Source organism: Protobothrops mucrosquamatus, unplaced genomic scaffold (assembly GCF_001527695.2).
Source record: "Protobothrops mucrosquamatus isolate PMUCROS unplaced genomic scaffold, P.Mucros_1.0 scaffold44, whole genome shotgun sequence".
NCBI lineage: Eukaryota > Metazoa > Chordata > Lepidosauria > Squamata > Viperidae > Protobothrops > Protobothrops mucrosquamatus.
The window spans coordinates 664,627-682,880 of record NW_015386426.1 but is presented as its reverse complement, the minus strand read 5'-3'; the positions used below and the strand labels follow the sequence as shown (position 1 = coordinate 682,880).

The 18,254-nt window shown below is 37.9% G+C and overlaps 1 protein-coding gene across 1 annotated transcript; it reads right to left on the bottom strand.

Annotated features, from left to right (window-relative positions):
* Nucleotides 1–1,714: 1,714 nt before the first annotated feature.
* Nucleotides 1,715–17,181, bottom strand: TSPAN1 (tetraspanin 1). Its single transcript, XM_015811530.1, has 8 exons — nucleotides 17,064–17,181; nucleotides 15,108–15,172; nucleotides 8,357–8,563; nucleotides 7,001–7,075; nucleotides 5,109–5,207; nucleotides 4,435–4,581; nucleotides 4,061–4,144; nucleotides 1,715–2,560 (listed from the first exon to the last, which is right to left on the bottom strand). The coding sequence occupies exons 2-8, from the start codon at nucleotides 15,162–15,164 to the stop codon at nucleotides 2,507–2,509; spliced, it is 723 nt and encodes a 240-aa protein (XP_015667016.1). The 5' UTR covers nucleotides 15,165–15,172; nucleotides 17,064–17,181; the 3' UTR covers nucleotides 1,715–2,506.
* Nucleotides 17,182–18,254: the final 1,073 nt, after the last annotated feature.

Sequence of the window (18,254 nt, the reverse complement as noted above, 5' to 3'; positions counted from 1 at the left end):
TATGAAATGAAATGGAAGAAAGTAGCTGAGAGAAGCCTGCTCAGTTGGACTCTTCAGTCAGAATAGAGCTGGAAGGGATCTTGGAGGTCTTCTAGTCCAACCCCCTGCTCAAGCAGGAGACCCTAAACCAGTGATGGCAAACCTTTTAGAGACCGAGTGCCCAAACTGCAACCCAAAACCCACTTATGTATTGTCGGGTGCCGGGTGGGTGTGGCCCATTGGGTGGGCATGGCCCATTGGGTGGACATGGCTGTGGTGGTAACGGCAGACGGGGTGGGACTAAAAAGTTCAATCAAGCAATTCCAACTTTGCGAGATCTTTTTTTTTCCCCGCGAGAAGTTGAAATTGATTGATTGATTGAACCTTTTTTTTTGCACATGGCGGTGGAGGCCTAAAGCGAAAAGGTTTTATAAAACCCAGCTGAAGGCCTAGGACTGGGGCGACGGTGCGCGTGCCCACAGAGAGGGCTCTGAGTGCCGCCTCTGGCACCCATGCCATAGGTTCGCCACCACTGCCCTAAACCATTTCAGAGAAGTGACTGTCCAGCCTCTTCTTAAAAACCTCCAGTGATGAAGCACCCACAACTTCTGATGGCAAGCTGTTCCACTGGTTAATTGTCCTCACTGTTAGGAAACTTCTCCTTAATTCCAGGTTGCTTCTCTCTTTGGTCAGTTTCCAACCAGTGTTTCTTGTCCTGCCCTTTGGTGCTTTGGTGAATAATGTTGCCCCCCTCTTCTTTGTGGCAGTCCCTCAAATACTGGAATGCTGCTATCATGTCACCTTAGTCTTTCTTTTCTCTAGACTGGCCAAACCCAAATCCTGCAACTGTTCTTCATATGTTTTAGTCTCCAGGCTTTTAATCATCTACACCAACATAGCACCAACATTGCCATGACCTGCCTTATAGGAAGGATGCTAAATGTTTAGGCTTTGTGATTCCCAATATGATTTACTGTATATTTATTTAATATTGTTTCATCGTGCATGTAAACTCTTGAAAGGTGCCATGAATAATTAGAATACATGAAGAAATTATTTTTTCTTAGGCATTTTACTTTATCGTAGAGAAGAACATTTTGTTGTGTGGCTTTTTGGCTACTGTCTGAAATGATGGCACCCTGCCATCTGCAGAATTTGATTAGTTCCATATGAATGAGACTTTAGTAGGTAATTCCAGCAGCCGTGCTACAATTACCATCTCGGGGTTCGGCAGTGATTCCATTGTTCAGATATGCTATTATCCTCATAAAGGAAATATGTTGACAACTACTTGCTGATGCTTCTTGAATGTTAATACAATATAGGCAAGGAAGAGTTCTGTGTTGAAAACTGTAAAATGAAAGCGCTCATATTACCTTCTAATTACTTTTTAACTTTAATTAGAATATAATGTGGGCTTTTTCATTAATCAAATTATTTATACTGAAATTCTCATTTTACTATTACTCAATCTTGAAGTTAGGAAACCTTGCCAAAAAATAAAATCAGTTCCAGTTTGTGGCATCCTCAAAGAACTATTATTCTCCCAGCAAAGGATGATTTTATCTACAGAGCTAGCTATTCACACTTGGCTTTTATCCATCAGCTGGAATATTCACAAGTATCAGAATGTAAATAATCTAAAGGGCATAAGCCAAATGCCTATATAGTTATACCTAGTCTTACCTATTTCTATTGGGGCTCTTTGCTGCAAGATATCCAGTTCCACAAGATGTAATTAAAAGTTACATTTTATTACAATAGTCCAATCCAGTTGCAAATAATATGATTCTGTAGTTATATTATTATAAATTAAATTGTATTCACACAGAATAAAAAAATAGAGGACTACATCATTTACAATTGAATTAGGTACAAAGGAAACTCCTTTCACACACAGCCAGCTCAATCAGACACCCTTTCAATCCTTAGCAAGTTGCATACAACCAATGCTGGGGAACAGAAAGGCAAAAGGGTTCCAAGTCCTCAAAGAAAGTCATTCTCTTTCCTATCAATTTTACAGCCATGTTTTTCCCCAGCAGTATACAACAATTGCCCATCTATTAATTTATGTCAAGAACAAAAACGATCTTGATTCCCCATTGATAATACATGGGTATTTCAATTCATCCTGAACTTTTCAAACAAATTGTTCCATTCTGGATCATTTATTCTTGAGAGAGATTTTCTGCAACCCAGGGTGACCAATATCAAAGCTAGCAGAAAACGTCACACTGTATGTATTGGAAAAGGCCATTTTTAGAAGGCAGAAATGTTTCCAGGTGTACTTTTGTCTTTTCCCATTTCTGGCTTTCAGTACAAAGGGCCTTTATGTTAATACAGTTTTCCTATCACACTACTTTTCACAATTTCATTTATGTACATGCTAAAGATTCCATCTAGGTAGAGTCAATTGGTTAATTATACATTCAGACCTCAGGCCCATGAAACGTTTAATTGCTGTAGATACAGGTTAAGAAAGTGTTGAGTCATAGGCTTGGCTTGTGGGAAGGTAATCCTATCCCAATCACTTTTCATCCATTTTGCAGTAAAGGTACATTGACACTGCCATTGCTCCAATCTGAGAAAGAAGGAAATGAGATAAAAAGTGAGTTTTATACTCTTTCCAATAGCACAGAATTCAACCAGAAGACAACAGTTCCCGTTATCTTCTTGAAGAAGTAGTAATATTTTAAATAAGATCTAGCTCCATTATAAAATTAAAAATTAATCACCAAAACACCACCCTGCAATAGACACACGGGACCCTCCCTAGCTATTAGCTACTTTCTAGGCTATATAGGATTTGGTTATTTTGGGTTTAATATGATTTACAAAGCAGCCAACTATGGCTTAACTCTACGTTTGAACTATATCAGCCCAGTTTACATGTTAAAAAGCATCAAGATTTAGCATTATGCAGTCACTGAAGGCCAAGTCTACCATAGAAATGAGGAACAGCTCTCAAATTCTTGGATTATTTTCCCATCAGCACTACCTATGCTAAGGCAGCCTCTCCTGCAAGGGAAAAGGGAGATTGGTTGCTTTTCAGTACAGGTGGTCCTTGACTTACAACTACAATTGAGCCCAAAATTTATGTTGCTAAGCGAGACATTTTTTTAAAGGAGTTTTGCCCCATTTTACGACCTTTCTTGCCACAATTATTAAATGAATCACTGCAGTTGTTAAGTTAGTAACACAGTTATTAAGTGAATCTTAACAGGCATCAAAGGAATCTTGATTATGCTTGTCAGACGGTCGTAAAAGGGGGATCACATAATGCTGGGACACTGCAACCACCTTAAATATGAACCAGTTCTCAAGCACCTGAATTTTGATCATGTGACCGTGGAGATGCTGCAATGGTCGTACGTGTGAAAAAAGGCCATAAGTCACTTTTTTCAGTGCTATTGTAACTTCGTGCGGTCACTAAATGAACTGTTGTAAGTTGAGGACTACCTGTAGTACAGTTCGTTTGTACTTATTGTACGAGTGGCCTACCTGATATGTTTAACAGTGTGAAACTTAAGTAATAATCATTTATTTAGAATCTTAGAGTGAACATAATTCTTCATTATTACCTTTTAATAGCACATGGCAGAGTAGGACACTTGATATTCTTTGAACTACAATTCCCATACATCCTATCAGCATTAGTGTGAAATCTAGACCTTAATGACTAGAAAACATTGGTTACCTATTTCCCACATAGCAGGATTCAAACTAGAATATTTAAAGATACTACTCTTTATTACTACTAGTAATAGTAGTAGTTCTTTCAGACCCAAGTATCTATCTTTCTTAGGTGGTAAACTCTGAGGACTGAAAGAGGGACTGCATGCAACCTGTCTTGTATCTGTGCGTACAAGAGCATCAGCAGGGAAGATACAGCACATGCTCAAATCCTTGTCTCTTTTTACATGTCCTGCTCATGGCTGCCATCTTGACCTTTCTCACTCCACCTGAAGACGCCCATGGATGCATGTATGTATATGAGAAGATCTCATTAAAGAAGAGGCTATCTCTTTATGGCCCATCAATGAAACCCCAGGTGGGTTCTTACAAAGTTCAATCAACATACCTCTAAGGCCCCAATTCCAGCTGCAACTCCACCCACTACAGCTGCATTCTTACGAATTTCAGACAGCATCTGAGGGAAGCAGCCCTGGAATGAAAACGAACAAAAGTTCAGATAAATTGAAAATGAACTAGTTACCTCTAAAAATTCCCAACCCCGTGTGCCTGGAAAGAGTTCAAAGGTGCCATTGAACTTGGCTGGTGCTCATCATAGCTCTTTGTAGAAGAGTGTGAAGTCCTGAACTTTTTTTTAGATCCAAATTTTTAAAACACTGTGTAAAAAAAATGCCAAGTATAGAATCTGGGTGCTAGATCGTTAAAGGTCATTCCACTGAAAGCCCCGGCCCGTTTTTCTCCAGAATAGGTATGTTTTCATACCTTCACCTCCGCGTTTCCAGCTATAGTTTCATTGCAGGAAGTGGCAGGGGTGGAAGAGTTGCAGCATTGCTCTGGATAATGTTTTTCTTGCTTGTAGAAATAGGAGTCACTAAAGTCTGTGTAATTTGATAAACCACAGCACTTCAGCTGAGGAGAAAAACATATTAAGATTAGAGTTCACATTCACTCACAGGGGGTTGGACTAGATACAGGGATAGGCAACCTCAGCTCTTTTATGACTCGTGGACTTCAACTCCCAGAATTCTGGGAGTTGAAGTCCACGAGTCATAAAAGAGCCAAGGTTGCCTATCCCTGGACTAGAAGAAGTCCAAAGTCCTTTCCAATGCTGTTATTCTGTTATTTATTTATTCTATTTAACCATACAATCTTCAATAAAAATTCCTTACCTGCTAAGAATCCCACTGTAACTACCTTTTCTTTTATATTAATGTCTTTCTGTTTATAAGCCAACATTAGAAGCATTAAGATGACCCTCAATAAAATATGACACAACTATTAAGTTACTGAGATGAACACAATCTTCCAACTTTGAGGCAAAACTGACTGGCAGCTGTAAAAAAGCAACATCGTTTCCGCTTAAGCCTAAGGGATGCTTCTACGTTTTCTCATAAAAAAATCTTGCATATCATATAGAGACTGGAATACCAACTTACTTCATTCATTGTAACATTCCATGCTTCAGTAAGTGGGTTTTGTTTCCCGTAGTCATCTTTTAGTAATTTTGCCACTGTTGCTTGCAGTAGAGTCTCCGCCTGAAAAGAAGAAAGGAATTATATAAAACACATGAGAACATATAAATAAGCTTTCCTTATCATTAAAGATGCAAGGCCATTCTTTCATCTCAGCATCTGTGGAATTATTAATATTCTACTTCCCCTTACTTCACCTTCTGTAGGTACTTTATGTAGGAATAGATGCCCTTTATGGGCTGCTAGACACATTTGGAATTGGGGGGAAATATCATTGGTGCTGTCACATAATGTCTTCCATAATAATGGGTATTCATGTAGCGAGATAGCTCCTCACCAACCTTTTTGAGGCATTCTAGCATCTTTGCTTATCTTGGGCATCAATAGACACAAAATATGCAGCCATTCACCAATTTTATTTTCTGAAAATATTTATTGAGTCTATGTGGGAACCAGCTAGAGGTAGTGGTATGGTTTTTTTGTTGTTGTTGTTGTTTTTTGTTTTAAATGATGTTAAAGGTCGAGACATTGCAGTATACCTGCTTCAGTTATTCTTTTTCAGTGAAAAAATATTTTAAAAGTAATGCCAAGTACTCAGGAAGCCTGATGGGTGTCAAGGAAATTAACCATGGTTACACTGGGGCTAATGGGCATCAGGTTGCCTAGCCCTCTCCTACCAATAAAAACCAAAGTTCTGAGACACCTGGAAACATCTATTTTCTCTGCACTATTGTCATTCAGTGATGAGCTTCTTAAGGCGATTCCATTCATCTCTATGACATTTTGTCATTCAGTGTTGAGCTTCCATTCATATGTATGTCACTTTTTATCAATTCAATCTCCTCTTAACATCACAGAAGAATGCAGCAGGCACTGAAGAAACAAGACTACTCATAATCCCTTAGGCATCCCAGATGAGAGTGCTTGGACTTACAAAGATGTAGTTCTGCAGCAAAGAATTCAAGTCTGTGCTACAACTCGTTTTGTTACTGCCCATATCATAATGATTGCCAAAAAAGGGGCAATAAAGCAAGACACTTTTAAAAAGAAGGTAAAGAGCAAGCCACAAATAAGTGTCTGCTTGGTTTTTCACAAATCAGTGCTTTGTCAAATGGAGAATAGTTATCCTTCTCTACACAGATAGGCTATGTAGAACATTTCTCAAGAATTGCTATCTGGAAACATAATACTAAATATCCTTTACAATGCCGAGGAGACACTTGTTCAAATTATGCAACACAATCTTGCTTGTGCCCCACTGGATTTAATAAACTTTCTTTCTCACCATCCCTATATACTAGGAATCTTCAAACTCGGCCCTTTTATGACTCATGGACTTCAACTCCCAGAATTCCTCAGCCAGGAAGGCTGGCTGAGGAATTCTGGGAGTTGAAGTCCATGAGTCATAAAAGGGCCGAGTTTGAAGACCCCTGCCATATACCTATATACAAAGCTTGGATCAGGAATCAGGCTGAGAGAAGATTACTAAGAGAAAGTGAGATGTCCCTCTTTTCTTATGATAGGGACATCAGCGTAGGCTACTTTCCATTTTTATTCCTGAGCATGTGAGCCAGTGCAATCATGTCTCATTGCGTCTTTGGGCACGAAGCAGATGTATGATATCAGAAAAACTAAAGTGTGAAACTTTGAAAAAAAAATCATTCTTAAGTTGTGCACATTTCTCCTTAACAAGGGCAGACCATTATTACACAAAAGCTAAAAAGTAAAGTACCTTAACCTCATTGGTAATCTAACACTTAGGATACACTAAGTAGAATATCAGTATTTATCTGAGATCCTGAAATTACTCTCCACAAACTACTGGTAACTTATCTCTTCTACTCCATAATACTTACGAGTGATGTGTAGACCAATGCTACCACTGCACCAGCAACTTCAATTATGAAGATGACCAGGATAATGGTGAAGAACTAGGGGAGAGGGACAATACAGTAATAAGTTTGGTTATTCTACAAAGTATTGATACAAAAATGAAGCATTGGATGCTCTTGGCCAAGTGTGTTCCATCTTTGAAAGGGTAGATGCTTATAAGGAGCTTTCCCAGTCTGAAAGATTGTTAAGAGCAGATTTTAATGGGAACTAGCCCATTTCATATGGGGTTTCTCATACAAAACTCAAGCTCCCTCTTCATATTCTTTCTTTTATTTTCACCGCATCTTCTTGTTTGGATTTCCTAGATTTTTCAGAAGAACTTTTTATCAGCCTAAGTGTGAAAGACCATTGTTATTTTAATGAGTTTAGTAACATAATTGTGATTTCTCCTTCATATGAAGAAAATTCTTTAGAACTCATTCTGAGCTAAGCTGCTTGGGGGGGGGGGTTGCTCTTGTTTACTAAATAAAGGAGAAGGGAGGTGGGAATCTTCATGTAGCTTCAAAGCTTTTCTTGCTATGAAAGTCTCAGACTCTTGATTCCCACCCCAGAGTCATTTACCGCCCAACAAAGGTCATATTTTGTAGTGTCCTGACCATACCAGGGCCTTGACGTCATGGTGTCAGGTTTTGATAAAAAATCTTGGAGTTGTTGCTTATTTGAGATGTTCTGCACAAAACTGATGTTGTTATTAAAGAGCTCCTGATAGCTTCTGAGAGATTTGGGTATAATCTTGCTTGTTATGTATGCTTTTTGTGTTATGCTTTTAAATCTGTTTGCTTGAGTTAATAATCAGGCTTAAAATCCCTTTATTTACTCGGGTGTTCATTGTCTCTGAGTCCTAAACAACCAGTTGCCTGGGCTGCCCTGATACTTGGCAAAACAGTTATGATTTGGTATGTTGTTTGAACCAGGCCTTATTTCCTTGTTAAGTTATCTAACAGGGAAATAGAAATCAGCATTTATCAGCAATAGCTGGAATGTGCACGTGTAAAAAATCAAATAACTTAGTTTTATGACCCCAAAATATAATCACAAATAAGAAAACACTGTATTCAAAAATATCAACTTGTTATTTATATTAAAAAAAATAAGAAATCAAGAAATGAACTTTTTTTTAAAAAACAAACAAACACACACACAACTTATTACTATCCAAAAAGTAGAAATTCTATCCCTAATATATCTGAATTAATGACTTTGGATCTCTTCCTTTAAAAAAAACACAACTGAATAGCTTTCAATAATGTCTTTATCATGCTTTAGTACCAATAAACACTTTTATGCAGCAAATAATGAAAACGCTTTGCAGAATTTACCATGATCAGAAGGCACTTGCTCTCTTTCTGAGCTCCACAGCATCCTAAGAAACCCAGCAGGAACAGAACAGCTCCAATGGCAATGAGGAGGTAACCAACATGCACAAATTGGAGGACACTGGCGGATATAGCACCAAATACACCGATGAATGATTTACTGTCAACAGTAACCCAGATCCCAATGCCCAGAAGCGTTGCTCCGCCAAGCTAGACAAAAAGAAAGCAAGAAAGAAATAAATAAATATATTTTCAAGTGAAGATAGCAGAGGCGTACATGCACATCCGTACATGCAGAACTGTTATCCTTTAGCTCTGCATGTATCACATGTGATTCACCATATTGAAAAGACTTCACATGACCTTACTCTATGGTCTTCAGACAAGTGCTTGGAGGCTTCAGTTCCCCACCTCCAGCAAATCTACAGTCAAACACAAGTTTCTCAAGTTCCTGCTAATCATTGGATATAACTGGTAGAGTGATTTCAGCTAGAATAAGTATTATTCACCAGAAATAACTGTTTCTAATTAGGAATTTCTCATATCACAAACGGCGATATGAGAAAGATATGATGGCAAGCCAAAATATCATCTTAAATATCACCATAGCCATAAAACTATGAATTGTATTTATTTATCAAATTTATATGGCTGCTCATTTTCCCAGGAGCAACTCTGGGTGGCATACAACAATCGATATAAAAGTATAATGCAATCATTATTATTTAAAAAAAAAAAATCAATAAAAATTAAAATATAGAAACCATAAGATAGAATGATACATTGATGATAATGACATATAACGATAATGATATATCAATACTGTATTGATAATGGAGTGATCTTAAAGTACAGGTAGTCCTCAACTTACAACAGTTCATTTAGTGAACATTTGAAGTTACAACAGTACTGAAAAAAAATCACTTATAACTGTTTTCCACCCTTATGACTGTTGCAGCGTCCCCATGGCCACAGGATCAAAATTCAGATGCTCAGTAACTAAATCATATTTATGATTGTTGCAATGTCCTGGAGTCATGTGATCTCCTTTTGTGACCTACTGACAAGCAAAGTCAATGGGGAAGCCAGATTCACTTAATGACTGTGATACTAACTGAACTGCAGTGTTTCCCTTAACCAAGAAAGGTCATAAAATTCACTTAACAATTGTTTTATTTAGCAAGAAAAATTTGGGGCTCAGTCATAGTCGTAAGTCGAGAACTACCTGTATTATGAGTTTCCTGGGATCCCCAAGGCTAGCATAACTAGGTCCAGAATGTTAATAGGGATGGAGCTAACCTGGTTTCCGGAAGGGAGAAAGTTCCATAAGGTGGGCACCATAGCAGAGAAGGCGTGCCTCCTGGGACCCATCAAATATTTTTAGCAACTGATCTTATAGTCTAGTCCCCACATATACAGTTGAACTAAAATTGTATCTAGCTATAATCGCAGCTCCACAGCTTCACACCTACGTTCTAGACTGCATTTTGACATAATCCTTATGAGAACTACATTTTTTTTCCTTTAAAACATTTTGCAATCTTTCCTGGGCAGCTTTTTAAAGCATCACATTTATATCCTATATAGTATAAAAAGTAAATTAGTTTTTAAAAGTGTTTAAAAAGTTAAAAGATAAAATTTGTTAAATTTGAAAATAAGCTAGATCATGACCTACTCTGGAATCCTGATTTATTTCCATGTCCTACGAACTGGAGATACTTCCCTATTTGTGATTTTATCAAAAAATAATTAGGACTCAAACACATATGCTTTAACATAGTTACTGTAACATATTTAGTACAGCACTAAATATCATCAGTCCTGTATGATTACATTAAATTCATTTCTATTTAAGGAAGTTATATAGATTGCAACTGATATAATGCCAAATCTTACTCTTCTGCATTGTCCTAAAATACATAGAAACTCCATCTTCCTATGACCCCAATCAATCTATTTCTCCCCCAGGTAATTTTATAGTCCTTCACATTCAACAAGCTGTGATGCTATTGTTTATGGAAATTCTCAGTCATCCAGGTCATGGTTGTCCTGAGCCATATAATATATGCAGTACAAAGCTGTGAGACAATGTACATGTACACTGGAGAAACAAAACAACCACTTCACAGATGCATGGCACAACAGAGGAGAACAATCCCATCAGGACAAGATTCAGCTGTCCATCTGCATTTGAAAGACAAAGTCATACTTTTGAAGACAGCAAAGTCCACATTGTGGACAGAGAGGACCACTGGTTTGAAAGATGGGTCAAAGAGGCCATCTACATTGAAACTGATCAGTCCTCTCTCAACAGGGGGGGATACAACACCACCTATCTCTTGTTTACAACACAGTTGTCAGCAGTTCCAAGAAGTTTCCACACCCATTTATACTATTCAGGTAACCCTGAAGGCACAGATAAATCTTCAAGTGGCCTAAAGGACTCTCAGAGAGACTGCTAACAACAAGATGACTGCAAGGAATATAAATCCTTCCATTCTCTACCATTCAGTCAAAACTGAAGAAGCTTCCATCTTCAAGGAAGAAGGAAAAACCAAGAACGTCCAGTTGCCCTTTGAAAAAACATCTTTGGGACTGTGATTCTATTGTATTAGCACACAGGAAGAATTGTCACAAATCTCCCAGGCTTTCTTTAAACAAGGAGGTGTTATCAGAAGCTACCAAGCATTTCAACCCTGTAAATATTCCTTTTTAAGTGAACAATGCCTGTAACATAATTCACAAACATTCCTAAAGAGGTCAAAGCAATTGTCCTTGAACACAGGTGCCAGTTTTATTTGCTTTCAAACAAAAGGACAAGGCAGCCACAACCCATATCTAAATATTAGTGCCAGGCTAAATACATGAGATCTTTGGGATGAGAAGTTACTTCTCAGATTTGTAGAACAGATTTAGAGAATCTGAACCCAAGTTGCTAACAAAAGTTTCTGCCAGATTCATTTGACCTCTCAGAATTATTATTTATTATTTAATAAACAGCATGAGCTAATACACTAATTGCTGAAAGGGTTGCACACACACAGCTTCTCTGGGAAAGAAGTGAGCATTGCCCTATAAAAATAATTCAGAAATCCAGGATTTTAGGAGAGTTGATCAGGCAGTATTAACATCTTCCTAAAAACAAGGGGCAAAACAGAAAGTGTCCACTATTGTTCTAAATTAATATTTTTAAAGTGTCATTTTTGTTTCTCTGGGACTTTACACCTTCATCCTAATAAAAGCCCTATTTCAAGGAACTGACCTTTATTTAAAAAAAATAGGTAAATAATTCCAGTGATCCTAATTTTTCTAAGGAGAATTAGACTGCAACCCTGCATTGTAGATTAATATTATTTTATATTTTGGAGGCTGCTTTTTGTGTAATGAACATAGGGTGTACATAAAGAAGACTGTAGTTACATCCCCCCCCCCAGAAAATCTCTATTAGGGGACTGCATGACAATCTGCAATGGGATGAAATAAAGTGGTGAAGCTACTCCCTCTTTCTGACATTATCTTTCTTCTCACTTTTCAGTGTATTTTCTTTTCATTCTTTCTGTTCCTGACATTTTTCTGTCCAGCTTCCCCCCAAAAAGGCAGATCATTAAAAGTCAGAGGTCTAATTTCAGAACATATAAAATTAGAACTAGGCTGTAGGCCTGCAGATTGCACAGATAAAAACAGGGAAAAGAGACACAGGGAGAGGAAGTTACTGGGGAGAGGAGGGGCACAAAATGAGTGCCACATTTTGAATAACATCACAGAATAAGAGACTAAGGGCAGGCATCTACAAAAAATGCAAATATGTTGCAGCTGCATATGCGAGACGTGCAAATGACGGTTGCATATATATCACATTTCCAAAGGAGCGCTTTGATTCAACAGATTTAGTCAAGCCAACTGATCATAGTCAGTAAAAGGAGAGATCCGGTTTGAACCAAGACAGAGTCTAATAGTCTGACCTTTACTCCATAGGGTGTATAGCACAAAAAAAACCTTAGCTTGTTTAACCATAGTTATTAACCAAGTCATAATGACCTGCTCATACATAACACTAAACCCGAAACCACAATTTACAAGCCACATATTTTATCTGTATTTTTTGTGTTTTATTGGTTTTATTGTACTTTATTGTTAGATTGTTGTGAGATACTCAAAAGTTATTTAAAGTAGAGCAGCATACAGGTTTATTAAATTATTATAGATTTGACATTTTTGTCTACCTATCAAGTCTTTTCCAAGGACCTGGGATAGGCAGATGTGGATGTTTGATGATGTTACAGATATCGTTGCAGGATGTAGACTGTTCTGAGTATAAAGACACCTTTTGCAATTGACTGATGTTGAATTTGTCAATGCCGATGGTGTTCAAGTGATGCTCCAGTTATTAAGCTATGCTTTGATATGATTGGTATGGTTTTGGTGTAACGCAATTTATGAAACCAGTCATCCATTACCACATATGATTCCGCCTTCTGCCCCCCCCCCCCCGGAATCTTTTTTACTATTGCTAAAAAAAACCAACCAGTGGTACCCTTTGAGGCTCAATACTTCACCATCTGAAGCAAGGTCACTCTGATGTAGATCCTAAAAATAGCTCAATAATGTTTCTAACTGCCCTCCCTTCAAAACACCCTGTAAAAAACCAAGAAAAACTTTAAACACATACATGGGATACAATTCCTTCCAAAGAAGGTCTCTTGTGACTCCTGGCCTCTTAAATATAGCACACCCTTGTTATGGTTCTTAACAGTCTTTGTGATCTCATCGGTCTCCACTGTATATATCTGGGCCACCTCACAGAGCTTACTCCGAATACAGCCACGGGATGTTTGGCAACAGCTGTATGAGCAACCGCTCTTTCTTCAAGGTTTGAAACTAGGTGTATGCTAAAGGTATCAGTTCAAGTTGACATTCAAGACTTCCTTGAGGACATTAGCCAGGCATGGAGAAAGACGGCTGCACTGCTTCTTGAAATAACATTTACAGAACAAGTATGACATCAAAGCCACACCCACAGAAACCATAAAACTGACTCATTTTGTCCGGGAAACATGAATAGATTTTAATGACTACCTTGGTCTTGAACCACAGTTGCACTCAAGTTATCCATTGTCAATTTGAGGCTTGGCCTGTCTTTGCAGAAAAGTGTATTTCCTCAGAAGTACTACCTGTAATGCAGCCTAAAAACCACACAGCACCACTTCTAATTGTTCCACAGGTATAGCAGCCGCAGAAAACAGAGATACAGAAAAAAAATTCCCTACAAGCCAACCATATTATTAAATTACTGTTTCATGTTATTTTGAATTAGTTTAATCTGTGAGCTGATGTAACTACAACCAATCTTTGCAGGCAAACCTCAACTTCACTGAATATATGATGCAAGTCACTAGAATCCATAACATACAAAGAATAGAATAAAACAGAGTTGGAAGGGACCTTGGAGGTCTTCTAGTCCAGCCCCCTGCTCAAGCAGGAGAACTTATAGTATACCATCTCAGACAAGTGACTGTCTAGCCTCTTCTTAAAAATCTCCAGTGATGGAGCACCCACAATTTCTGGGGGCAAGCTGTTCCACTGGTTAATTGTCCTCCGTGTCAGGAAGTTTCTCCTTAATTCCAGGTTGCTTCTCTCTTTGGTCAGTTTCCAACCATTGGTTCTTGTCCTGCCCTCTGGTGCTTTGGAGAATAGTTTGACCCTCCTCTCTGTGGCAGCCTCTCAAGTACTGGAATACTGCTATCATGTCTCTCCTATTTCTTCTTTCTTTAGACTAGCCAAACCCAAGTCCCGCAGCCGTTCTTTGTAAGTTTTAGTCTCCAGGCCTTTGATCATCTTAGTTGCTCTTCTTTGAATTTTTTCCAAACTCTCAACATCTTTTTTGTGATATGGTAACCAAAACTGGCTGCAGTATTCCAGGTGTGGTCTTACTAGGGTTTTAAAAAGTGGTACTAATACCTCGCGTGATCTTGATTCTATGCCTCTGTTTATACAACCCAGGATTGTATTGGCTTTTTTGGCTGCTGCTGCACACTGCTGGCTCAAATGATCGTCCACTAGGACTCCAAGGTCCCTCTCACAGTTACTGTTTCTAAGGCATGAAAAGACCAGCAGATCATCTAATGTAGTTTCTAGGACTGTTTACCATGAATTTATGAGCCAAGTAGACAAAACAATAGTAGAATCGTGACTCAGGGAGAGGAAATTTGGACACTGATCCTTCCATATGTGTATGTGTTCTTTCCCAAGGACTGTCTCCAACCTGCACCCCAGAAAGTTGCTATTTGCTAACCAGGGATTATACTTATACTGTAGTTGTGACCATCTCCTACCACATTGTACCCAATGATTATTCACATGCTGCATTCGTTGCTATTAAATCCTTCATAGTTGACTGGTAGAACCATGTTGGCAAAGGTTACTACAGCATGTGATCACCAGAGATTAATTATAAGATAAAGACACAACTTGCCATAAACATGATAATAATGTAACCTGATACCTGCCTGACAGGCTCTTATAGAGAACACTAAACTTGATGGTCTAATCTGTCCTTCATTAGAATTCTAAATATGTTTACTCAGATTTGCTTTGACTTTGGGTTTCAGCTTGACATATGTTTTGTTTCATACCTATTAAACATACAGACACAGAGGTAAAAGAAGGTGAAAAAGTTTCTCCTAACCACTCATTCCATTGCAAGAATGCAAAGCACCTCACTTCTTATTTACAAAAAAAAGAGGTAAGTACTCACAAATATGGCCAGGTTAAACAAAATCATCATGACCTTCAGGAATGTAAAGCAGCTCATTTTGATAGCTGTAAAAAAAACAAATAATGAAGAACTTAACAAACAGCAGCCAAGAAACTTTTAGAGAACTAAACCCAACCAATATTCAATAATGTGGACACACATTTCAACTTATGGTATGGTAATTTACAAAGTCTCTGTGGGAAGTTCAAAAGGGTTTTTTTGAGGGTAAAAGCATATTCTGAATTTTATTATTAATATGAGATTGTTGGGCAATATTTGGGTAAGAGAGTTGTGGTTTGAGCTAAAACAGGGGTGTCAAACTCACAACGTCACGTGATATGTCGCAATGTATCGTGACGTTTTTGCCATTGCCGGCAAGGGGCTGGGCATGGTTTCGCCATGACGCATCCAGCCCGCGGGCCGGCAGTTTGACACTCCTGATCTAAAAGCAAGAATGAGTGTTGGATTAAAAGGTCAGTGTCCCATTAATTCACATCACTTCTGACTGGAGCCACATTGACCAAAGTTACAGAAGCTGAGCTCCAACACATGGAACTCTGGTCTAGATTAAAATATTTTTAGACACTCTTATGACCAATAATCCATTTAGAGGGAAGTATCACATTCTGTAGAGCACTAGAAAGATATGATAAATTAAAAGGAAATAATAAGAAAAACCCAGCAGACTTTATCCACTAGGTAGTCTTTTTTCCTTCACCTAATGGCTTTCATAGCAGAAGGCAGTTGATGCCATTGTTCCAGGGCAGCACTGGCAGTATCAGAATTGAAAAGAGATCAGCTCTCACTTCTTGCAGAAATCCAGATTAAAATATTCCCAGAAGACTCTCGTCTAGCCTCCTCTTGACCTTCACTGAATTGTTCTTATTATTAAACTTTTTTCCTTCCAATATTTAGTTGGAATCACTTTTCTAGTAACTTAAATCTAGGGTTCGTAAGAGCAGGTTTTGCCTTTTTTCAAATACTATTGCATCATCTATATCTTCTCATTTTAAGGCTAAATTTTCCCAATTCCACCAATCTCTGTTTTTAGGACTTAATTTCAAGTCTCCTGATCATCCTCGTTGCCCTTCCTTAAACCTGTTCCAGTTTGTTTGACTGGTGCAGTACTCAAGGCAGCATCTGGCCAGCACAGAAATAAAACAGAACTATTCAGATCAAATCAAACAATTTTTTCTGTGACCTAAAAACTATAATTATAAAATCTAAAACAACGGTTGACTTTTTACACCAACAGCAACAATACATTATTGATTCAAATTCAGTTGCTGGTCAACTATCATGTCAACCTCAAAAGAGAATAACATTGGAAGAAGGGAAGATCCAGGAATTAATACTATTAATTAATATATTGCTCATGGAATTTTAGAAATTTATTATTGATTGCTTTTTCAAATATATGAATCCAGACAACATGCTGTTTACTAAGCACTAAAGATTGTTATTTCAAAAAATCAATAAAATATATTTTTTAAAAACTATCATGTCAACCTTTTCTCACAAGTTAAATAGCTGAATCTCCTGTTACATTAATGGAAGTGACAAAGTGGTCTGGCCGCATCAGTCTAAAAAGGATCTGTTGCCCCTACATCCTCACCTTCAGTAGCCTTGGTTTTACTTCAAAAGAAGAAGATATTCCAGAGCTGATTTTTAAACCTTTAGAACTGATTTACTAATATCGTAACAATAATAAAACTAAAAACAGAAATTATAAACAACATCAGAGTAAATAGCACAAATAAAAGGCAGTTAAAAACAACAGACAACTCCTTTTGTTTTAAAGGAACAAACATTAAATACTCCTCACTTCCTTTTACTAAGGTCAATTTGAAAACTGAGGCTAATTCTTGTGCACAACAATCTTCTTTTTCAAATACGCAAGAATCCTTCCCAACAAAGATCCTTTGTTATAAGTTCATAAATACACAGGGGACTTACCTTTAAGGACACCAACTAACTCCAAAATCAACCCTAATAAGTCTCACTATCTTTACACTTGACAAAGCAGTCAACTCTTAAGTAATATGAAGAAATTGTTTCAGCCTATTAGAAGAATCACCTTTTCAAGCCAATCAAATCTCTGTATGAGCTAAGTAAGGCCACACCTCAGCAATGTATTTCTTTTTTCTTTCTTTCTTTCTTTTTTTTTAAAAGAAACACCATAGGACTACTAATCCATTTTCCTTTATTCTTTACTGCTCCCTTGTGGTTATAGGTGAATGTTTATTTAGCTTTACAGGTAGTTTGAATAATTGTGTCTATGTGTGTAATACAAGACTGTGCATGAAGGAGTTGGAGACAAAGTAGTTGGAAGTAGACATGTCTCTGTACATGCAGAAAAAAGTACAACTGATGCCACAATATTGCTTGCCTTCCAATAGTAGAGATAATAGGAGAGACCCAGGCAGCTTTGCAGGATGGACTGGTTTGTGCAGTCCGGCTGGCCATTTAATGCTGCTATCTTACATCCAGTCATAACACTGCTGCTTCCAATCCCCAAAACTCCAAGGGATCAAACAACATTCAACTCAGCTTAATCTATATGCACGTTCCCTTCATGTGAAAACCAATTCCAAAATAAAGAAATGTTTGGCAAAAAAAAAAGTTCTTACAAATTTTGGGTGAGAGGAAAGTAGGCATGTGTTATTCTTTACAGGATACATGGTATGGCAGCCAGTTTGGTGGCTTCTATCTTTCTTCTGGGATCACAACTCAAATAGCCAAGGATTCTCTTGGCAGCTAAGATTTTTGTATGGGTTACATCATAGCTGCTGGTGACCAGAAGGAGAAGATTTGCACCCATCAAGGACGATTAATGGTATTTTGGAGTATAGGCTGGATGAAGCTGGATCTGTCTTCTGCCTTCAAATGACAAATGGGGACAGGAGAGGATTCTCCCTGCTGGGTCTGAGGTAACTCTTCAGTTTGGTTGAGATGCCCCTATGAAGCGGCGTAGGATAAGGGAGAAAGTTGAGGGCAGGATTGATAGTTGGATCAGACCAGCTCAGCTCTGGATGTCTTGCTCAGTGGTTATTTTTCTTAGACTGTGGTCCTAAAGAGAGAAGAATCTGGAACCAACATCTGGTTCTTTGCCCACTTTTAACTGCATTAAAAATAAATTGAAAAATA